The sequence below is a fragment of the Oncorhynchus keta genome, chromosome 35, assembly GCF_023373465.1.
Source record: "Oncorhynchus keta strain PuntledgeMale-10-30-2019 chromosome 35, Oket_V2, whole genome shotgun sequence".
NCBI lineage: Eukaryota > Metazoa > Chordata > Actinopteri > Salmoniformes > Salmonidae > Oncorhynchus > Oncorhynchus keta.
In genome coordinates this window covers 49771942-49797326 of record NC_068455.1, presented here as the reverse complement: position 1 = coordinate 49797326, position 25385 = coordinate 49771942, and the positions used below count along the sequence as shown (strand labels likewise).

At 41.5% G+C, this 25385-nt stretch overlaps 1 protein-coding gene across 1 annotated transcript in view; it reads left to right on the top strand.

The window, feature by feature from the left end:
* LOC118368593 (MAM domain-containing glycosylphosphatidylinositol anchor protein 2-like) overlaps nt 1-25385 on the top strand; it is a 227606-nt gene that overhangs the window by 138863 nt on the left and 63358 nt on the right. The window contains exon 9 of the mRNA XM_035752822.2: nt 16136-16405. Coding sequence (XP_035608715.1) covers nt 16136-16405 — 270 coding nt within the window. The remainder of the gene's footprint in view (nt 1-16135; nt 16406-25385) is intronic.

Below are 25385 nucleotides of genomic sequence, written 5' to 3'. Positions count from 1 at the left end.
CCTCTCCTCTTTGGAAGAAGAGGAGGAAATTCATTACAGAGTAGGTGTTACGATTTCGTTCTGAAGGTAGGTAAAGGAGTCAAGCGCAGGAGAGCAGAGATGTCAATGTAGCGTTTCCTTTTAATAGGCAAGTCCAAAAACAGTACAGGTACAATCACCAACAAAACAACGCCCAAGACAATGGGAACTCACGGTTACTCACGGAAGGAGAATAAACCACCGGTCCTTACTATAATAAACACGTGAATAAACTGAGGAAAGCCTCCACAAGCAACATGAAAATAATCCATCACAAATCTAAGCGGGGAAACATGGGTAAATATACACACAGGAATTAAAGCAAATGAAAACCAAGTGTGAATGAACCAAAGACAAAACAAACGGAAAAAGATAAATGTATTGGTGATGGCTCGGCCGACCGCCGAGCACCGCAAGAAGAGGAACCACCTTCGGTGGAAGTTGTGACAGTAGGTTGATGTGTATGATATTGGATATGATATAATGAGAGTGTGTGTGATGTTTGTATAATAAGACTATAATGTGACTATAATGACTATAAAATATAAGACTATAATGTGTGATGTCCAAATAAATAATAACTCTGCCAATTTGCATGTTTGAGTTTCTATGTTTGTAACATGTAGTGCAGTGCGTATAGCCTTAATATTCATAATTGTAATCCATATCGTATCACCATCATAGTTTCATCATAATTACCTTTAACATAATTGAAAAACACATCCCAGCATTTCCTTAGCAATTGATGGTTCACATGATCACGAAAGAGACCTTACATTACTCTAGAGACGGCTTCACTACAGTACAAATCTATTCCGTACAATATGTATTATTCCCCAATGCCCCTATTTTGATAACTTCCGCTTGCTTGTTGTAGACAAATGCATAAAAAAGATAGACAAACAGTAAACACATAAAATTATAAAACAGTTCTCAACAAGAGGGAGAGAAGAGAGCGAGATCAGGTGTGTGTGGGTATGTATAAGTCCGTATGTGTAGTTGAGTACGTGTGTGTTCATATCCACTTCATAATGTTCAGATATTTTAAAACAGTTCCCATACCTTCTTTTTTTTCGTAAACTGAAGTCCCTGTAGAATTTAGTATAGCCATGGTGTTATGGAGCTGTCTTGGAATAGCTGTCCATCTATAAAGAGTTTGTCCGCAATGATAAAGGCACGCCTACCATCCATCCTTTGTTGTCTTTGTACCAGATACAGTCTCTTACGATGTCAGTTTATCTCCTTTGGAAATTGGTAATTGAGACCGAATTTGGTCCCTTTAAGATCCCTTCCTCTGCTCTTGATCAGCTCCTTTTGTTGGTAGTGCTCAAATTTTGCGATGATCGGTCGGGAAACCTTGGTCTTGTCGCTCCGAGCTCCAAGTCTGTGTACATGGTGGAAAGCCACCTTGTTAACAGTCTCTATAGGAAGTTTCAATGCGGATTTCATGAATTCTCTGATCGCGCCCTCTGGATGCATCCTCAGGAATACCAGGATAAAAAAAATAGATTTTCATGCATACTACGACTTTGTATGTCTAGTAGCGTCTCCTTCATCACCCTGTTTTCCCTGAGTAGACAATCCATGTTGGAACCGTATATTTTTTACCTTGGCTGTGAGTGTCTTGTTTTCTCTTTGGAGCTTGAGAATTTCACTCTGGCTGAACTCCAAACTCCCCCTCAGCCCTGCTACCTCCTCACACAACTTTTCCATTGTTGCATGAATCCCAGCCAGAGAACTAGCCTCTACCTCAATGCTAAGTAAAATCGTCCGTGTCTGTAGATGAATCTGTTTTTCTTTTTTTTTGTCAGATTAAAGTTATTTTTTGAGGTGGTCGGATCTTTCCACGAAGGAGTATGTTGTTCCTCCATAGCGTAAAGCTGTTGGCACTCATCGATTTCCCTCAGGATCTGATTGGTATCCAGATTGGCTCTATACTGCAACCAGTTGTTTTACGAAAAGATAACAATGAGTCATTCCCACTACGACGACAGGTGTGTGTAGTACAGCCAGATAGCACTTGCGGAATCCACGCAAAAAAAAGGAACACAAACTTGCAGTCCTAGCCATAAAGGCTAACCGTGTTGTGGAATCCTTAGTAACAAAACTTTAGTTTGGATTAAAATCGATTTAATGAAGAAGTTTGAATGTAAACAACAAACCGAGTGTAGACAGTACAGTGTCCTGTTGCGCGCTCTGATGACGTCTCTCTCTTGAGATGTTGCTTCAATATATCCATAATTTTCCTCCATCTATTTTGTGAAGTGCTGCACTCCCTCCTGCAGCAAAGCACCCCACAACATGATGCTGCGATCCCCGTGCTTCACGGTTGGGATGGTGTTCTTCGGCTTGCAAGACTCCCCCTTTTCCTCCAAACATAACGATGGTCATTATGGCCAAACAGTTCTATTTTTGTTTAATCAGAATAGAGGACATTTCTCCAAAAAGAATGATCTTTGTCGCCATGTGCAGTTGCAAACCGTATTCTGGATTTTTTTAGAAGCAGTGGCTTCTTCCTTGCTGAGCAGCCTTTCGGGTTATAACTCGTTTTACTGTGGATATAGATACTTTTGTACCTGTTTCCTCCAGCATCTTCACACGGCCATTTGCTGTTGTTCTGGGATTGATTTGCACTTTTCGCACCAAAGTACGTTCACAGAACGCGTCTCCTTCCTGAGCGGTACGACGGCTGCCTGGTCCCATGGTGTTTATAATAGCGTACTATTGTTTGTACAGATGAACGTGGTACCTTCAGGCGTTTGGAATTTGCTCCCAAGGATGAACCAGACCTCTGGAGGTCTACAATGTTTTTTCTGAGGTCTTGGCTGATTTCTTTTGATTTCCCCATGATGTCAAGCAAAGAGGTACTGATTTGGAAGGTAGGCCTTGAAATAAATCCACAGGTACACCTCCTGCTGTTCTGTATGCATGCGTGCAATTGTGCAAGTGAGTGACTCACTGATGTTTGTGGTTGCTAGCCATAAAGTGGGTAACGTGAGCATATCTTGTTGGGTTACAGTAATACGCTAGTTACTGAAGAGAGATGGCCGTCATGATTACAACCTGGGCTACTACCTGTAGAATGCAGTCAGAATGTGACCCTTCTTTCCTCGTCTGCATCCAGAACATAAACATGACATAATTTTCTGGAATTTTCCAAGCTGGTTAAAGGCACAGTCAACTTAGTGTATGTAAACTTCTGACCCCCTGGAATTGTGATACAGTAAATTATAAGTTAAATAATCTGTCTGTGAACAATTTTTGGAAAAATTACTTGTGTCATGCACAAAGTATATGTCCTATCCGACTTGCCAACACTATAGTTTATTAACAAGAAATGTGTGGAGTGGTTGAAAAATGAGTTTTAACGACTCCAACCTAAGTGTATGTAAACTTTCGACTTCAACTGTGTATGTACCCCATCAGATCCCAAAATATAAGCTTGTTTTACTCTTTTGTTTGTAAACAATGTAATTGCTCAAAAATACTGTATAGCTTCAATACATGGTTAAAACTATCATTTTGATATAATGGATGATCAGTCCTTGTAGCCATGGCTCTGTCCATGAATTTGAGAGTGGTTACATTTCTCCAGCCCCATCTCACAGCTCTTTACCAAAACAGTGGCTGGGTGCATTCAAAGGTATTTCTAGTTAACATTTTACACAACTGTAGCCCTAACCCTTATTCTCGCACTAAGCCTTACCCTCACCCTAAGTACAGTGTAACCATGAGTAATTACAATACTTGTTACACTGTACAGGAATAATTACACAGTAACAAGTGCACAGTCATGTAACGTGTGACCTATTTTGGCTAGCTAGTTATCTCTATAGTCTCTACACAGGTTGTATAGTGCTATTCCATCTGTAAATATCCCACCCAACTTCCTCATCCCCATATTATTATTATTTTTTGCTCCTTTGCATCCCAGTATCTTTACATGCACATTCATCTTCTGCACATCTATCACTCCAGTGTTTAATTGCTAAATTGTAATTATTTTGCCACTATGGCCTATTTATTGCCTTACCTCCGTAATCTTACTACATTTGCACACACTATATACAGATTTTTCTATTGTGTTATTGACTGTACGTTTGTTTATCTCATGTGTAACTCTGTGTTGTTTGACGCACTGCTTTACTTTATCTTGGCCAGGTCGCAGTTGTAAATGAGAACTTGTTCTCAACTGGCCTAACTGGTTAAATAAAGGTGAAATAAAACATGAAAATAATTACATGTTGTTTGTTCTACAAATCACGACACAGATAATATTCCATCAACCAGATCCACAATGGCAATACCACTGAATTGAATGTAACACTTATTTATACTTACATCTCTATGGGCAACACTCTAGTCTACCAGATCCACAGTGGTAGCTCATAGTTTGAGTTTCACACTCAAAGATGTATGTAAACAGGTTTACAGCTGCTCCTGCTGTTCTGTATGCATGCGTGCAATCGTGCAAGTGAGTGACTCACTGATGTTTTTTGTGGTTGCTAGCCATTTTAACGGCTCTCCACTCATTATGCAACTCCCATGCAGCCATGTCCTTGAGCATGAGGGCTTAGGTTAATTCACTATGAATACAGCATGCCGTATTGTTAGCCTCTAATAATGAAAGTACATTGAATGTGATGTTCCACAGTAGTTCGCCTGCTAGCCGTGGGGTTTGTACATTCTGTACAAAAGGAAGATGTACATTACTTGCAATGTTTATTTCTGCTTCTCAATAAAAACTTATTTGAAAAACAAAACCTGGGCAGAGAGGGAATCCTGTTCTTCTTGTGTCATGGACATGATAAATATATTCTAGGCTTGAGGAGTGTTTTGTAGGAAAATTACTATTTCTTATCAAACATATGCATGTACACCAGGCTAAATGTGCTGATGCCATGTTAGGGTGGTTCCCAAATAACACCCGAGTTAATGTATACGGTGCCTTCAGAAAGTATTCACACCCCTTGACTTTTTCCACATGTTGTTGTGATACAGACGGAATATAAAATAGAGATTTTGTGTCACTGGCCTACACACAATAACCCATAATGTCAAAGTCGAATGATGTTTTTTGAAATGTTTACTAATGAATTAAAATTAAAGCTGAAATGTCTTGAGTCAATAAGTATTTAAATCCTTTGTTATGGCAAGCCTAAATAAGTTTAGGAGTAAAAATGTGCTTAACATGTCACATAATAAGTTGAATGTACTCACTCTGTGTGCAATAAGTGTTTAACATGAATTTTGAATGACTACTTCATCTCTGTACCTCACACATAAAGTTATCTTTAAGGTCCCTCAGTCAAGCAGTGCATTTCAAACACAGATTCAACCACAAAGCCCAGGGAGGTTTTAAAATGTCTCGCAAAGAAGAGCACCTAATTGGTAGATGTTTACATTTTTACATTTAACTAGGCAAGTCATTTATGAACAAGTTGTTATTTACAATTGACAACCCACAAAAAAGCTGACATTTAATATCCCTTTGAGTATGGTGAGGTTATTAATTACACCTTGGATGGTGTATCAATACACCCAGTCACTACAAAGATACAGGCATTCTTCCTAACTCAGTTGCCGGAGAGGAAGGAAACCACTCAGGAATTACACCTTTAGGCCAATGGTGACTTTAAAACAGTTACAGAGTTTAATGGCTGTGATAGGAGATAACTGAGGATGGATCAACAACATTGTAGTTACTCCACAATTACTAACCTAATTGACAGAACAGAGCTAAAACAAGGAAGTCTGTACAGAATAAAAAATATAAAAAAACTTTCAATGAAGTAATACTGCAAAAAACGTGGCAAATTTTTTGCCTGAATGCAAAGTGTTATGTTTGGGGCAAATCCAATACAACCAATTACTGAGTACCACTCTTCATATTTTCAAGCATAATGGTGGCTGCATCATGTTATGGGTATGCTTTTAATCATTTAATCATTTTCCAGGATAAAAAAACAGAGTGGCGCTAAGCACAAGCAAAATCCGAGATGAAAACCTGATTCAGTCTGGTTTCCACCAGACACTGGGAGATTAATTCACCTTTAAGCGGGAAAATAACCTAAAATACAAATATACAGTTACAGATTTGACTTAAATCTACTTGAAAATCTACTGCACAACCTGAAAAGGATTGTCTGGCAATGATCAACAACCAATTTGGCAGAGCTTGAAGAATTTTGAAAAGAGTAATGGGCAAATGATACACAATCCAAGTCTGAAAAGCTCTTAAAGACTTACCCAGAAGAACTCACAGCTGTAATCACTGCCAAAGGTACATCTACAAAGTGTTAATTCAGGGGTTTGAAAACGTATGTAAATGACATATTTCTGTATTTCATTTTCATGTTTTTACTTTGTCATTATGGGGTATTTTGTGTAGATGGGTGAGAGACAAAATATATTTAATACATTTTAAAAACTGTAACACAACAACATGTGGACTTAGTCTAGGGGTATGAATACTTTCTGAAGGCACTGTAGTGTACTACTTTTGACCAGAGCTCGTAGGGCTTTGGTTAACAGTGGATGGGTCCTGGCCAAAAGTAGTGCACTATAGGGAATAGGGTGCCATTTGCAAAACACACAAGTTTGCCAATCTGGGATTCTTGCTTTTTTAAGTTGCTCTAATGTTTTGATATGATTAATGATGTGTTCAAATTCAGGGACGCAACTTTGGCTTTAGAAGTTGTTGGGATATATATGTATATATATTACACACACAGTACCAGTCAAAAGTTTGGACACCTACTCATTCAAGGGTTTTTATTTATTTTTACTATTTTATACATTGTAGAATTATAGTGAAGACATCACAACTATGAAATAACACATATGGAATCATGTAGTAACCAACAAAATCAATGTACCCTTTGCTTTGATGACAGCTTTGCACACTCAGCTTTGCACACTCTTCGCTCAACCAGCTTCAGCTGGAATGCTTTTCCAACAGTCTTGAAGGAGTCCCCACATATGCTGAGCACTTGTTGGCTTGTTGGCTTGTTTTTCCTTCACTCTTCTAATAACTTATCCCAAACCATCTCAATTGGGTTGAGGTCAGGTGGTTGTGGGGGCCAGGTCATCTGATGCAGCACTCCATCACTTTCCGTCCTGTTGAAAAACAAATGATAGTCCCATTAGGCACAAATCAGATGGGATGGCATATCACTGCAGAATGCTGTGGTAGCCATGCTGGTTAAGTGTGCCTTGAATTCGAAATAAATCACTGACAGCAGAGCACCATCACACCTCCTCTTCTATGCTTCATGGTGGGAACCACACATGCGGAGATCATCCGTTCACCTACTCTGTGTCTCACAAAGACACGGCAGTTGGAACCAAAAATCTCAAATTTGGACTCATCAGACCAAAGGACAGATTTTCACCGCTCGTGTTTCTTGGCCCAAGCAAGTCTCTTCTTCTTATTGGTGTACTTTAGTAGTGGTTTCTTTGCAACAATTCGACCACACAGTCTCCTCTGAACAGTTGATGTTGAGATGTGTCTGTTACTTGAACTATGTGAAGTATTTATTTGGCTGCAATTTCTGAGGCTGGTAACTCTAGCTTATCCTCTTCAGCAGAGGTAACTCTGTGTCTTCCTTTCCTGTGGAGGTCCCCATGAAATCCAGTTTCATCATAGCGCTTAATGGTTTTTGCGAGTGCACTTGAAGAAACTTTACAAAGTTCTTGACATTTTCCGATTGACTGACCTTCATGTCTTAACGTAATGATAGAATGTAATTTGTCTTTGCTTATTTGAGCTGTTCTTGCCATGATATGGACTTGGTATTTTACCAAATAGGGCTATCTTCTGTATACCACCCCTAACTTGTCACAACACAACTGATTTGCTCAAACGCATTTAACTTTTAACAAGGCACACCTGTTAATTGAAAATCATTCCTGATGACTACCTCATTAAGCTGGTTGAGAAAATGACAAGAGTGTGAAAAGCTGTCATCAATGCAAAGGGTGGCTATTTTGAAGAATCCTAGATATAAAATATATTTTAATTTGTTTTTACACTTTCTTTTGGTTACTACATGATTCCATATGTGTTATTTCATAGTGATGTCTTCAGTATTATTCTATATTAAAATAGTATTAAATAGTATTAAATAGTATTAAAATAGTAAAAATAAAGAAAAACCCTTGAATGGGTAGGTGTGTCCAAACTATTGATTGGTTCTGTGAGTTTTATTATACAGTGCCTTGCGAAAGTATTCGGCCCCCTTGAACTTTGCGACCTTTTGCCACATTTCAGGCTTCAAACATAAAGATATAAAACTGTATTTTTTTGTGAAGAATCAACAACAAGTGGGACACAATCATGAAGTGGAACGACATTTATTGGATATTTCAAACTTTTTTAACAAATCAAAAACGGAAAAATTGGGCGTGCGATATTATTCAGCCCCCTTAAGTTAATACTTTGTAGCGCCACCTTTTGCTGCGATTACAGCTGTAAGTCGCTTGGGGTATGTCTCTATCAGTTTTGCACATCGAGAGACTGAATTTTTTTCCCATTCCTCCTTGCAAAACAGCTCGAGCTCAGTGAGATTGAATGGAGAGCATTTGTGAACAGCAGTTTTCAGTTCTTTCCACAGATTCTCGATTGGATTCAGGTCTGGACTTTGACTTGGCCATTCTAACACCTGGATATGTTTATTTTTGAACCATTCCATTGTAGATTTTGCTTTATGTTTTGGATCATTGTCTTGTTGGAAGATCAATCTCCGTCCCAGTCTCAGGTCTTTTGCAGACTCCATCAGGTTTTCTTCCAGAATGGTCCTGTATTTGGCTCCATCCATCTTCCCATTAATTTTAACCATCTTCCCTGTCCCTGCTGAAGAAAAGCAGGCCCAAACCATGATGCTGCCACCACCATGTTTGACAGTGGGGATGGTGTGTTCAGGGTGATGAGCTGTGTTGCTTTTACGCCAAACATAACGTTTTGCATTGTTGCCAAAAAGTTCAATTTTGGTTTCATCTGACCAGAGCACCTTCTTCCACATGTTTGGTGTGTCTCCCAGGTGGCTTGTGGCAAACTTTAAACAACACTTTTTATGGATATCTTTAAGAAATGGCTTTCTTCTTGCCACTCTTCCATAAAGGCCAGATTTGTGCAATATACGACTGATTGTTGTCCTATGGACAGAGTGTCCCACCTTAGCTGTAGATCTCTGCAGTTCATCCAGAGTGATCATGGGCCTCTTGGCTGCATCTCTGAGCAGTCTTCTCCTTGTATGAGCTGAAAGTTTAGAGGGACGGCCAGGTTTTGGTAGATTTGCAGTGGTCTGATACTCCTTCCATTTCAATATTATCGCTTGCACAGTGCTCCTTGGGATGTTTAAAGCTTGGGAAATCTTTTTGTATCCAAATCCGGCTTTAAACTTCTTCACAACAGTATCTCGGACCTGCCTGGTGTGTTCCTTGTTCTTCATGATGCTCTCTGCACTTTTAACGGACCTCTGAGACTATCACAGTGCAGGTGCATTTATACGGAGACTTGATTACACACAGGTGGATTGTATTTATCATCATTAGTCATTTAGGTCAACATTGGATCATTCAGAGATCCTCACTGAACTTCTGGACAGAGTTTGCTGCACTGAAAGTAAAGGGGCTGAATAATTTTGCACGCCCAATTTTTCAGTTTTTGATTTGTTCAAAAAGTTTGAAATATCCAATAAATGTTGTTCCACTTCATGATTGTGTCCCACTTGTTGTTGATTCTTCACAAAAAATACAGTTTTATATCTTTATGTCTGAAGCCTGAAATGTGGCAAAAGGTCGCAAAGTTCAAGGGGGCCGAATACTTTCGCAAGGCACTGTATACAGTGGGAGAACAAGTATTTGATCCACTGCCGATTTTGCAGGTTTTCCTACTTACAAAGCAAATAGAGGTCTGTCATTTTTATCATAGGTACACTTCAACTGTGAGAGAAGGAATCTAAAACAAAAATCCAGAAAATCACATTGTATGATTTTTAAGTAATTAATTTGCATTTTATTGCATGAAATAAGTATTTGATACATCAGAAAAACAGAACTTAATATTTGGTATAGAAACCTTTTTTTGCAATTACAGAGATCATACGTTTCCTGTAGTTCTTGACCAGGTTTGCACACACTGCAGCAGGGATTTCTCCAGATCCTTCTCCAGATCATTCAGGTTTCTGGGCTGTCACTGGGCAATATGGACTTTCAGCTCCATCCAAAGATTTTCTATTGGGTTCAGGTCTGGAGACTGGCTAGGCCTCTCCAGGACCTTGAGATGCTTCTTACGGAGCCACTCCTTAGTTGCCCTGGCTGTGTGTTTCTGGTAGTTGTCATGCTGGAAGACCCAGCCACGACCCATCTTCAATGCTCTTACTGGGGGAAGGAGGTTGTTGGCCAAGAACTCGCGATACATGTCCCCATCCATCCTCCCCTCAATACGGTGTAATCATCCTGTCCCCTTTGCAGAAAAGCATCCTCCTGTTCCCACTGAATGTTGTGCCCCTGTCCAAATGTGTGCTGGCACTCAGAAAATAAGAGACAACATGTTATCATAAATGGGATGTTTGAAATTGACCCAGTACCAAAATCAACAGCTGCTCAACGACTAAATTATTAAATTAATTACTGTTATTAAATTAATTATTTCATATCTGTGCAGCGCACCAATTACATTTAGCGGAAGTTATGAAGTATTAAATTGTAAAACATAATGTGGTTTTACAGTAGCGATGTAGTGCATACTGTGCGTGACAGATGTCTGTAAACCAACTGTTTGTGTCCCCCTAAGCCTCTGGTCTGGAGGCAAGGATCACATTGTTTATGTCACATGTCTAGTCTGTCAGTCTGACGGCACTATTAGTATGTCATAGTATGTCTTCTCCTTAGTCGGTGTAGTCCTTTAGGGTAAAGTCTTCAGTAGTCATCTCTAGGCTGTGTGTTGTGCGTGTTGTGTTACCTCCTCCATAGCAGAGGCCCGGTGGACTGTGTGTGTGGCTGACTGAAGGAGATGCCTGTTAGTGATGATTCATACATGCAGACTTCACTGTATACGGTGCATTCGGAAAGTATTCAGACCCCTTGACTTTTTTCACTTTTTGTTACATCACAGCCTTATTCTAAAATGGATTAAATTGTTTTTTTCCCCAAGCTTGGCACACCTGTATTTGGGGAGTTCATCCCTTCTCTGCAGATACGCTCAAGCTCTGTCAGGTTATAATGGTGAGCGTCGCTGCACAGCTATTTTCAGGTGTCTCCAGAGATTTTAGATCGGGTTCAAGTCCAGGCACTGGCTGGGCCACTCAAGGACATTCTGAGATCTGTCCTGAAGCCACTCCTGCGTTGTCTTGGCTGTGTGCTTAGGGTCATTGTCCTGTTGGAAGGTGAACCTTCACCCCAGTCTGAGGTCCTAAGTGCTCTAAGCTCTCTGTAGCAGGTTTTCATCAAGGATCTCTCAGGACTGCTCCGTTCATCTTTCCCTTGATCCTGACTAGTCTCAGAGTCCTTGTCGCTGAAAAATATCCTAACAGTATGATGCTGCCACCACCATGCTTCTTCGTAGGGATGGTGCCAGGCTTCCTCCAGACGTTAAGCTTGGCATTCAGGACAAATAAGTAAATCTTGGTTTCAAACAGACAAGATAATTTTGTTTGGCCAGTATTCCACAAGGCCTGATTGGTGGAGTGCTGCAGAGATGATTGTCCTTCTGGAAGGTTCTCCCATCTCCACAGAGGAAGTCTGGAGCTCTGTCAGTGACCATCGGGTTCTTGGTCACCTCCCTGACCAAGGTCCTTCTCCCACGATTGCTCAGTTTGGCCGGGCGGCCAGCTCTAGGAAGAGTCTTGGTGGTTCCAAACTTCTTCCATTTAAGAATGATGGAGGCCACTTTGTTCTTGGTGACCTTCTATGCTGCATAAAAAAAGTGTACCCTTCCCCAGACCTGTGCCTCGACACAATCCTGTCTTCGGAGCTCTATGGACAATTCCTTCGTCCCTCATGACTTAGCTTTTGCTCTGACATGTACTGTCCACCGTGGGACCTTATATAGACAGCGTGTGCCTTTCAAAATCATAAAAATAATATATTGAGTTTACCACACTTGGACTCCAATCAAGTTGTAGAAACATCTCAAGGATGATCAATGGAAACAGGATGCACCTGAGCTCCATTTTGAGTCTCATAGCAAAGTGTCTGAATAATTATGTAAATAAGGTATTTCTGTTTTATTTGTTATAAATTTTCACAAATTTCTAAAAACCTATTTTTGCTTTGTCATGGGGTATTGTGTGTAGTAGATTGAGGAGGAAATGTTTTAATTTAATTAATTTTAGAATAAGGCTGTACCATAACAAAATATGGAAAAAGGAAGCGTTCTGAATATTTTCCTAAGGCAATGTATGTGTTTGTCATGCTTCCTCCATTTCACAAATGCTTCCTACTATTTGATTTGATTTGATTACTCATCCACCTACTCCTCCTCCTCTTCCTGCAGAAATTGTGATTGCAGGGAAGGGAACTAGGGCAGGGAAGAGAGAAGGCTAGCTAGGAGTATAATCCCTAGCACAGGACTCATTACTTGTGGTAGGTCTGGGTACCAATGTATGCCACTGGATAATGTGTACTTATATCTGTGACAGCTGAGCAGGCTCTTGCAGCAGAGTTTGCGGAGGCGGTGGATGGAGAGGTGGGAGGAGATGGAGAGAGACACGAGAGGAAAGAGAGGGAGAGAGTGAAATAGGGGGAAGAGGGAGGAGGAGGATGGAGAGAGGAAGGAAATAGAGAGAGAGGTTGGAGAATGCTGCTCACCAGTGGTGAAATATAGAGATTGCTTTTGATTTCCCCAGGCTTTAAGCCTAAAGATCAGCATTATTCTGTTTTATTGGTAATGAAATTAAAATATTTTTCCTCTCTCTTTCTGGTTCCCTCTCTCTTTTTCTCCTCTTTCATTCTCCCTCTCTTTCTCTCCTCCGCCTGGTATCACCCTTTACACAAAGTGACGCCATTAAGGCCTGGAGGCCATCTGTTAGTTGCAGCCCCTTGTATTTGGCCCCGCTCTGTTCTACGTGTCAGGGCCAGTATATGTATGATAGCCACTTTATTTTTAATTGCATTTTAATATGCATAGAAGCCATTGTGATGGCTGTTGTTGACAACATCATAAGATAAAAGCTTTGGTTAACCTCGGAAACTAGGAACAGGACCTCGGTTGACTCCACTAGAACTTCTCCGAAAGCTCCAGAGGACCTGCAGCCCACTTCGAAAGCCTTCCTCACTGAAACTATTGGTGTCCTGCGCAGCTTTGGTCTGGAGACTTCACAGCTCAATTATATTCAATGCTCCAGTACAGTGTATGTCCATCTGCTCCGTAAAATATTTCAGGCTTTAATTAACCAGAAACATTGAAACACCGGAGAGGCAGAAACCTTCAAAAAGGTAGAAACATTAAAAAGTATATATTGATAAATAGCCGCAAGACTGATTCTTATGACTTCATACTACAACTAGGAATGGGTAGCAGCACCCAATGTAGAGACCACAGCCCCACACCCAAGTAATTGAAGCGCTAATTTATCCCCACCAGTATTAATTTACGAAAAAGAGAGAATACGTTTGGAGAAAAACTAAACGACAACAATGAAATTCTGAAAGTGCTATCATCACCCAGTCATGCAATGCGAGTAGACTGAGAAATCCCCAGTTGAGCCGACCATGAAATGTGGCACGGATGGAACTATTCACACTGCAACTTTTTTTTGCTGCCATTTCCCCCATTTAAATATATTGTCATCATGAATATTTTTGAAAACCCCATTCACGAGTAGCAGTGCATAGAAAGAGTTAAAGACTTTAAAGTGTTATTAACAGTGCTTTTTGGGTTCGCAAAATGGTTCTATTAACAAGGGGATGAAGTCTTGCAGAGACACCACAGGGACATTTTAAGAACTTGCATAACACTTTACATGAAGTTGCTCTTATAGGCCTGTCTGTGTAGTAACAATGAAACTACCCTGGTAACAACACTGCATTAGCATAATAATGTTCAGTTGAACAATGGAACATGTTCTATGAATGTTTCATGGACTGCCAGGAACTAAAAATCACTCCATACTGTCATCTATAGCTCGGTTGCATCCATAGCACAAACTACTTCCGACACTGACCATCTGCCTCTATAAACTACATTCTAGGTATCATTAAGATCAAGTACATTTGCAATTCTGGAGAATCAAATCATATGTTATTCGTCACATACTTCATAAACAGCTGTAGACCAAATGTGAAATGCTTACTGATGGGGCCTTCTCAACAATGCAGAGAGAAAATAAAATAATAGACAGTAAAACGTGTAACAAAGTAATAATAGATACATAACAAGTAAAAATAACTTGGCTATATAAACGAGGTACAAGTCGATATGCATGGGTACGAAGTAATTCAGGTAGATATGTACATATAACTAGGATTAAAGTGACAGATAATAAACAGTAGGAGCAGCATATGTGATGAGTCAAAAAGTTAGTGCAAAAAGGGTCAATGCACATAGTCCGTGTAGCTATTTGGTAACTATTTAGCAGAACTGTTCCTTTCAGTGTTTCTGGAGTATTATCTAGTAAGGTGTCACTCAAAAATTCTGTGAATGACGCTCATTTGTCTCCGAGCGGAAGGCGGTCCCTACGGACTCTCTCAGCCATTCTGTGTATTCAAGCAGCAAGCTCTTTCATTCAGTCGAGTTAAGAGAGGACAGTTCCTCTGAGAGTTCTCAAAATTAGACACAAAATGGGAAAAATATATCAGAGGCCCTTAAAATATCTCCTACTAAATTGCCTTGCATATATACAACAACAATTCCAAGTTAAGCTTTTCACTAGAAGCTATATTATCCTAGACGTGTGACTTCTGAGTTCTCATGTTAGTGCTAAGTAGCCCGTTTTGCCCACATACTCCGACTTCCACTGTGTAGCTGTGTCTGCTAGACGTATACAAAACAGCGACAGGAACATTGCAGATTTAGCACTGTGTTTAGATCACTTTCCACCTAAGTTGGAGCTGTAAGATGTAAATATTGTGTCGTTCCTGGAAGCTGTTGCCGTAGTGATAACCAAAAGATACCTGTGTTGTTCTTTGATAAAGCCACGGCTACTGGCATCTCATTGCTGTTGGGTTAGTGGTAATTATAGCGCAAGATAATCTAAAGGCTGGATAAATAAATAAGAGCTGATGGGACTTTAAAGTCAGAGAAATTCTGGATGCAGATGAATGGATTATGTTTGGGTTGACATAAGGAGACGGGCTCAGATGCTGCCTGTGTGAGAAGGACAGTTTTTCTGTATTCCAAATCAACGCCCCTCCTACTCTCTAGGCACTCCTGTAGTAGATCTGAGAGGTTTATAGGTGTAAACAATATGGGAAGTAATTGTCATATTGCTTGCACCTACCTAGTGGTGTAAAGTACTTAAGTAAAAATACTTTAAAGTACTACTTAAGTAGTTTTTGGGGTATCTGTACTTTATATTTGACAACTTTTCCTTTAACTTCACTACATTCCCAAAATAAAATAATCTACTTTTTAAGCCATACATTTTCCCTGACACCCAAAAGTACTTGTTACATTTTGAATGCTTAGCAGGACAGGAAAATGGTCCAATTCACACACTTATCAAGAGAACAACCCTATTCATCTCTACTGCCTCTGATCTGGTGGACTCAACACACGTGTGAATTTTAAATGATGTCTGAGTGTTGAAAAATGTTGCCGTCTGGTTTGCAAAGGAATTTGAAATAATTTATACTTTTACTTTCGATACTTAAGTATCTTTTAGCAATTACATTTATTTTTGATACTTTTAGACTTTTACTTGAGTCATTTTTCTATTAAGGTATCTATTAAGGTATGACAATTGGGTACTTTTTCCACCCACCACTGCACCTACCAAATCTTCTCAGATCTCCACAAGTGCATAGGGGATAGGGGTTATTTTAGGACCGGGCCATTGCTGCCCTGTGGCTGACTGGGATGTGATGTAGGCCAGGGGCTAGGGATTTATTTGGGATTCAGCCTTTGCCTCCCTGCCTGCCTGACTAATAGGGCCTTTGGTCTTCCCCTCCATAGATCCTCCGGTGGTGGAACCGGTGTTCACAGAGATCCGCCAGGGTCTGGGTCGCGCCTTCACCCTCAACTGCCGGGTGCTGCGGGCGCACCCGTCCAAAGTGCTCAAGTACGAGTGGAAGCTGGGTACCAGGCTGCTGACCATGGGCCAGTTCGACCAGCGCGACGAGACGGACTACCACGTCAGGGCACTCAATAGGGAGGGCTATGGGGAGTACACCTGTGAAGTGACCAATGAGGCCGGGGCGGGTGCCTGCAGATTCTTAGTCACAGGTATGTATAACAGACGTCTTTCATTTAATTTTTTAACATTTTATTTAACTAGGCAAGTCAGTTAAGAAAAATTCTTATTTACAATGACGGCCAAACCCGGACAACGCTGGGCTAATTGTGCGCCCTATGGGACTCCCAATCACTGCTGGATGTGATACAGCCTGGATTCGAATCAGGGACTGTAGTGACGCCTCTTGCACTGCCTTAAACCTCTGCGCCACTCGGGAGCCCTTTGGATAAAAGTGTCTGCGTGTATTATTGTTATACAGTGCTCAAAAAAATAAAGGGAACACTAAAATAACACATCCTAGATATGAAATATTCTTATTAAATACTTTTTTCTTTACATAGTTGAATGTGCTGACAACAAAATCACACAGAAATTATCAATGGAAATCAAATGTATCAACCCATGGAGGTATGGATTTGGTGTCACACTCAAAATTAAAGTGGAAAACCACACTACAGGCTGATCCAACTTTGATGTAATGTCCTTAAAACAAGTCAAAATGAGGCTCAGTAGTGTGTGTGGCCTCCACGTGCCTGTATGACCTCCCTCCAACGCCTGGGCATGCTCCTGATGAGGCATCAATGCATAGCATCAATGCCTTCCTCTTGCAGGAACTGCTGGCACACTCCAGCTTACATGAGGTCTAGCATTGTCTTGCATTAGGAGGAACCCAGGGCCACAGCTCGCATTGATGTGCCATCCTGGATGAGCTGCACTACCTGAGCCACTTGTGTGGGTTGTAGACTCCGTCTCATGCTACCACTAGAGTGAAAGCACCGCCAGCATTCAAAACTGACCAAAATATCAGCCAGGAAGCATAGGAAATGAGAAGTGGTCTGTGGTCACCACCTGCAGAACCACTCCTTTATTGGGGGTGTCTTGCTAATTGTCGATAATTTCCACCTGTTGTCTATTCCATTTGCACAACAGCATGTGAAATGTATTGTCAATCAGTGTTGCTTCCTAAGTGGACAGTTTGATTTCACAGAAGTGTGATTGACTTGGAGTTACATTGTGTTGTTTAAGTGTTCCCTTTATTTTTTTGAGCAGTGTATGTTATGTCCAATTTCTTTCCTCGAAGGATAAATAACTTTTGCAGATTGTAGTGTAGATTAATGTATGTAATGCACTGCTTTTGGATGTGTATCAGTCAGATCTACAGTATAAATAGTAAAAAGCAGTGGGCTAACCGAGAATTGTGCATCAATGGAGAGCTGCCCCTTTAATATGCCAGTTCAACTGCTCCTGCTCGTCTCTCCTGGACACAACGGTTGCATCCCAAATGGCACCCCATTCCCTATTTATTACCTTTAACCAGGCCCCATAGGGCTCAAGTCAAAACGAGTGCACTATTTAGGGAATATGGTGCCTTTTGGAAAGCAGGCAACCTATTGATTTGATTCATGTTCACTTTGTGTGAGTGCTCCCTGTTGAAGCGAGAGACTCCCATTGTTAATGCCTGGAGACAAGTAGAATCCACTTCCTGACTATTCTAATGAAATGTATCCCATGGAGATGGCCCTGTCAGCCTTAATAAAAATACATTTTTAAAAAACCTAATAAGCTGCTTATCGCCGACACAACAAAACGTCACTTGTTTTCCCTGTAAGCATGAATGGCGTAAGCAGCGAAGTTCGCACAGAATTTCAATGAGTTATTGAATAGACAGATGAGAGGAATATCTGTTTTAATAACATGCAAGGCAAGGTGTGAAAATACAAATGGGCCGCATTAGTGTTTTGGTATTAGTATTCTTAGCTCTCAGCGAGATGTCAGTTATGTAAAGTTTAGTGTGTGTTTTTACATGGCACTGTATCAACACTACTGAGCATAGAAAGTGTCACTGTGGTTTTAAGTGGCTGTTTGGGGAAAATACCTATTCAAGGAAGAATCCTCAGAAAGCCCTGGTTTGCTGTTTATTGCTGAATCATGTTATCTTTCAATGAGACTTCATAATGTATTCAAATTCTAATAACTTTGTTACCACGAGACAACTTCTTATGTGGACATGCAGCAGAATCAGCAGGGAGAAAGTGGAACGACATTTATTGGATATTTCAAACTTTTTTAACATATCAAAAACTGAAAAAGAATAATTTTGCACGCCCTATTTTTCAGTTTTTGATTTGTTAAAAAAGTTTGAAATATCCAATAAATGTCGTTCCACTTCATGATTGTGTCCCACTTTTTGTTGATTCTTCACAAAAAAATACAGTTTTATATCTTTATGTTTGAAGCCTGAAATGTGGCAAAAGGTCGCAAAGTTCAAGGGGGCCGAATACTTTCGCAAGGCACTGTATATTCTGTCTAGAAAGACCATTAGCTTCCAAACAACACTTCTGCTATTATTACGGATTAATGCTTCATATTTGAGTGCTTTTTTGAGGAGTTCAGTCACATGAAAGCAAGGCAATAACAAACCTTGAAGGTAAACTCAGTGATACGATTTAGATGCAGAAAGTTAACAGCATAATGGGTCAATTTCCGCAACAACTAAGAGAGTTGAAGTGCGAAGCTCTACTTCTCCGCATTTTTGGTCCCGTTGCTACAATGCTGTAACAGCGTGAAGCGAACCTGTGCACATGCGCAAATACTGTGTGAGAGCGAGGTCTTGGCTCTCGCTTATCTCGGTATGGTTGGTGTGATTGGTTGTGGTCTTCTATGTGTCATATGCGCGCAAGGGATAAGAAGTGATCAGGTAGGCCTATTTTATGACGTTTCCACTGGATCAGAGCATGACATTTTTCCTTTCAGGCTGAGTGGATATCGAAAAGGAGAGGAACTATTGTCATTCTCAGTAGATGTAAAAACAGAATTTATTTGCTGAGGTGAAGAAAACATTACTTTGAGAAGCTCCACAGCTCATCAGTGGTGCTGTGTTAATCAAATCAGAAATACTATCAGATCCCTAAATGGGCACATTTATAAGCCTACATTTGCGCGCAGGACAGGCATTGAAGCTCGTCTGGAGGTTTATTAACACAGTGTCCAAAGAAGGGCCAGATGTATACAGAATAGTGTCGTCTGCATAGAGGTGGATCAGAGAATCACCAGCAGCAAGAGCTACATAATTGATGTATACAGAGAAAAGAGTCGGCCCGAGAATTGAACCCTGTGGCACCCCCATAATGACTGCCAGTTCCGGACAACAGGCCCTCCGATTTTACACACTGAACTTTATCTGAGAAGTAGTTGGTGAACCAGGCGAGGCAGTCATTTGAGAAACCAAGGCTGTTGAGTCTGACGATAAGAATGCTGTGATTGACAGAGTCGAAAGCCTTGGGCAGGTCGATGAAGACGGCTGCACAGTATTGTCTTTTATCGATGGCGGTTATGATATTGTTCAGGATCTTGGGCTTGGCTAAGGTGCACCCATGACCAGCTCGAAAACCAGATTGCATATAGCGGAGAAGGTATGGTGTGATTCGAAATGGTCGGTGATCTGTTTTTTAACTTGGCTTTCGAAGACTTTAGAAAGGCAGGATAGGATAGATATAGGTCTGTAACAGTTTGGGTCTAGAGTGTCTCCCCCTTTGAAGAGGGGGATTGACCGCGGCAGCTTTCCAATCTTTAGGGATCTCAGTCGATACAAAGAGAGGTTGAACAGGCTAGTAATAGGGGTTGCAACAATTGCGGCGGATAATTTTAGAAAGAGAGGGCCCAGATTGTCTCGCCCAGCTGATTTGTAAGGGTCCAGATTTTGCAGCTATTTCAGAAAATCAGCTATCTGGATTTGGGTGAAGGAGAAGTGGGGAGGCTTGGGCAAGTTGCTGTGGGGGGTGCAGAGCTGTTGACCGGGATAGGGGTAGCCAGGTGGAGAGCATGGCCAGCCGTAGAAAAATGCTTATTGAAATTCGCGATTATCATAGATTTATGGGTGGAGACAGTGTTTCCTAGCCTCAGTACAGTGGGCAGCTGGGAGGAGGTGCTCTTATTCTCCATGGACTTTACAGTGTCCCAGAATTAACATGCATAATAATGTTGGCACTTCATGCAAAGGATTGTTACCTATAAACAGGATTGTTACCTATAATCAGGATTGTTACCTATAACCAGTATAGTTACATATAACCAGGATTGTTACCTATAACCAGGATTGTTACCTATAACCATTGCATTACATTTTTGTCAAGCTATTTTTATTTTAACAAACAATTATTTTGATTAGTCCTATATTGTCCCTAGCATCCTTACCCCCTTGTAACAGATGTTGGATACAAACAAACAGACACACACACACATACTCTTACACACTCAATCCCTTTCCCCCACAATCAACCATAAGCTCAGATGCTCAACGGTTGTTACATTCCAGTGTCACGATCGTCGTAAGGAACGGACCAAAATGCAGAGTGGTATGTGTTCATTATGAAGTTTTTAATTAAAGAAAGCACTGAACACTGAATACAAACTATACAAAACAATAAACAAATAACGACCGTGAAGCTATCATAATAACTGTGCTGACACAAGCAACTAACATAGACATCCCAAAATCATAGAAAAACAAACATAGCCTGCCCACCGCATACTAAATAACGACAAAACAAAGGACATAAAGGTCAGAATGTGACAGAACCCCCCCTCCCCCCAAAGGTGCGGACTCCGGCCGCAAAACCTGAACCTTTAGGGGAGGGTCTGGGTGGGCGTCTATCCGCGGTGGCGGCTCTGGCGCCGGACGTGGTCCCCACTTCACCACAGTCTTTCTCCATCTCATTGTCCGCCTCCGTGGCATCCTAAACACGGCGACCCTCGCCGCCGACCTCGGACTGGGGACCCTAGAGATAGGTCCCAAATGGACGGAAGATTCCGGCAGCACCGGACAGGCGGGAGATTCCGGCAGCGCTGGACAGGCGGGAGGCTCCGGCAGCGCCTCTGGACTGAGGGGCTCTGGAAGCGCTGGAGGTGGTACTGGATAGACCGGACCGTGCAGGCCCACTGGAGCTCTTGAGCATCGAGCCTGCCCAACCTTACCTGGTTGAATGTTCCCGTCGCCCTGCCAGTGCGGCGAGGTGGAATAGCCCGCACTGGGCTGTGCTGGCGAACCGGGGACACCATGCGTAAGGCTGGTGCCATGTACGCCGGCCCAAGGAGACGCACTGGAGACCAGATGCATAGAGCCGGCTTCATGGCACCCTGGCTCGATGCCCACTCTAGCCCGGCCGATGCGAGGAGCTGGTATGTACCGCACCGGGCTATGCACCCGCACTGGGGACACCGTGCGCTCCACAGCATAACACGGTGGTCTCCTATCTGGCTTCGCCACACTTCCTGTGTGCCCCACAATTTTTTTTGAGGGGGGCTGACTGTCGGGCTTCCATCCGCGCCACCGTGCTGCCTCCTCATATCAGCGCCTCTCCGCCTACGCTGCCTCCAGCTCTTCCTTGGGGCGGCGATATTCTCCTGGCTGTGCCCAGGGTCCTTTACCGTCCAACTCCTCCTCCCATGTTCATTCCTCCTTGCACTGCTCCTGCTGCCACTGCCTGTCACCACGCCACTTGGTCCTTGGTTGGTGGGTGATTCTGTCACGATCGTCGTAAGGAACGGACCAAAATGCAGCGTGGTATGTGTTCATGATGAAGTTTTTAATTAAAGAAAGCACTGAACACTGAATACAAACTATACAAAACAATAAACATATAACGACCGTGAAGCTATCATAAGAACTGTGCTGACACAAGCAACTAACATAGACATCCCCAAATCATAGAAAAACAAACATAGGCTGCCCACCCCAACTCACGCCCTGTCCATACTAAATAACGACAAAACAAAGGAAATAAAGGTCAGAACGTGACATCCAGGGCCCAACGCAAGAAAGGATCTGATTTTACGAATGTCTATACAGTTACAGCTGTTTGAGAAAGCATGCAAGATTGAGCAAAAATGTGAGATTAGATTTACCAATGTCAAGTCCTAGGTGATGGAGATCAGAACCATACCATGAAACAGACACACGGTGGTCCCCGGTTGTGACCATTTTCTCAAGCATCTGTGTTCTATCAGACCTTTGACTATTTTGTTCCACCAGGGCCACAATAATATGAATGGTATAGTGTAGTTTATTTATTTAACAATTGTTTTATTTTATTACTATTCTATACATATTTTTTCTTTATTGTTACAATCCCTACCATGGCAAGTATTTGGTGTTCCATTATTCGACTCCTCTATGAGAACTTAGTAATTTTTAGAATAGCTATGGAGTAGTCTATGTGTCTCTGAACATTTTGTTGTCAATATACAGTTTATCGACTACGAGAGATACAAGCTTCCAGTTTAAACTATTCTCCTCTATCTGTACTGGGGGTACAGAACTTTGCGACGTTCTGCAATCTCCCTCAGGAACATATCATTCATTGCTATTTTCGTGCCAATGAGTCTTTTTACCCAGGCTTTTAACCATTACTTTATCCTTAAAGAAAGTAAATTTGACAACAATTGGGCTCTCAAATCTCTGTCCTCTTTGTCCGAAACGCTGTACATGTTTGAGTTGGATTTTATCGACAGCATTGAGTGGGATTTGAAGCGTAAGAAAGATTTAATTCACTACCTTTTCGGGAACTTCTCCTCTTTCTTGGATACCCGTAAGTACTCGATTTTCTCTCATAGATCTAGTCTGTATGTCAAGTAAAGCTTTTCTCAGGAAGATGTTCTCCTTTTTAAGTTCATTAACGTCTGTTTCTATCTTATTGACTGTCCCTTTTCGCTTGTTTGTTTCTTTCTCCATTTTCGCAGCTTTTTCATCACTCGTTTCAAGGCTCGCCTTCAACTCCTTTGTATCCTTACTGACTAATTCAAGTATGCCCAGTTTGTCATTAACAGATGACTTTAACATATCGCTTTACCCCTTTACCAGTCCCGTTGGTGAAAATCATAAATCGTCTGTATCCGTCGAGGAGTTGCATTTTCTTTTGGAGATTGATTCTCCTCGTTTACTCTCCGTCATGTTTGAGTGTTGCTTGTTTTCGTAATATTTGTCAATACATTTCTCTAGCCTTTTGATTTGTTTTGTGTTGTTATCCAGATTGAATGCTATTACCTCTGAGTATATGAAGTGCTAATATTTAGTTTAAGTATGATATTCAATATTTCATTTTTTATCTTTAGTCGATCTGCACCGCCGTGTTCAGTCCACCATCTTCACTCAATCAAGCTTCACTCATTGTGTGGATTGTTCAAGCACCTTTGGCAGCAATTACAGCCTCGAGTCTTCTTGGGTATGACACTACAAGCTTGGCACACCTATATTGGGGATGTTTCTCCCATTCGTCTCTGCAGATCCTCTCAAGCTTTGTCAGGTTGGATGGGGAGCATTGCTACACAGCTATTTTCAGGTCTCTCCAGAGATGTTCGATCATGTTCAAGTCCGGGCTCTGGCCGGGCCACTCAAGGACATTCAGAGACTTGTCCCGAAGCCACTCCTGTCTTGTCTGTGTGCTTGGGGTCGTTGTCCTGTTGGAAGGTGAACCTCTCTTTACTTTGCTCTGTTCATCTTTGCCACAAATTCTGACTAGTCTCCCAGTCCCTACTGGTGAAAAATGCCCCCACACAGCACCATGCTTCACCGTTGGGATAGTGTCAGGTTTCCTTCAGACGTTATACTTGGCATGCAGGCCAAAGAGATGAGTCTTGGTTTCATCAGACCAGAGAATCTTGTTTCTCATGGTCTGAGAGACTTTAGGTACTTTTTGGCAAACTCCAAGTGGGCTGTCGTGCCATTTACTGAGGAGTGGCTTTCGTCTGGCCACTCTACCATAAAGGCCTGATTGGTGGAGTTCTGCAGAGAGGGTTGTCCTTCTTGAAGGTTCTCCCATCTAAACAGAGGAAGTTCTTGGTCACCTCCCTAACCAAGGCCCTTCTCCCCCGATTGCTCAGTTTAGCCGGACACTGTATGTAATGGGGAATTGATAGACGTTAACTGTCAAACGTGAACAATCCACACAATGAAGTTATGAAACAATGAATGTGCACAAATTCACAGAAGAGTGCATTCGGGAGAGATATCGTGCGTTGTGCCACACTCCCCTTCTTGTACCGTGCCATCCCACGACCTCTGCAATGGATTCGTTTTGGCCTCCGCAATTGATTAGTTGACAGAGATGGGTGCAAATAAGACAGGTGCCTCGTGTGCCATAAAAAAATACATATATAATTTGCTGTGTGTAGTACTCTGTATGGACAGATAAGATGAGACTGGGGTGTGTGAGCAGCCAGCTTGTGTGTAACCTACCCGCCACCTTGTGACCATTCCCTGACCTTTCTGTGACTGTGAGGCTAAAGCAAAAGACAGATGGGAGGGGTCCGCATCACTCCAGGGGCAGTCCTATTATAGCCAATATGCTTTCAAATAGGCTTCTCTGTCTGAAATCATACTACCATTGATCTCAATGACTTTGTAGCCATCGGCGTGGTATATATAGGCATGCTTAATCATATACAGTGTTTATTTCTTTCTTACCTATAGGCTATATATTTTGTCCACAAACAACATTTCCATGTTTTTATTGTAAATGATTGATGGGAAATGGATGAGCTTGGATAACTTTTTCTTTCAATCAAGCTTTGAGATAATAACAAGAGGGAGCTCTGTTGATCTAGCTAGATTGTGTCAAACACAATCAAGTATTTATATTTTCATTATGATGTTTTCTTTTCTCCATGAAAACAATTCAATATTAGAATAGATTCGATACAATTAGATAGTATTAGCCTGCTGAGCTAAAGCTAAGGCATTAGCTCAGGAGCCAACGCAAGTCTCCAGGTTCCAGACAAGGGTAAATATCACTCGAACTTGCTCGAAAACAACCTCTGTTACACACACATACCTTTCATGTTAAAAATCTTAAAATACGAGACAGATGCAGTATGTTGTGTTGAATCATTATTCACAGTAACATAAAATATACAGTACTTTATCCACATTTAGTTACGTTACAGCCTTATTGTTTTTTCCCCTCATCACCCTAC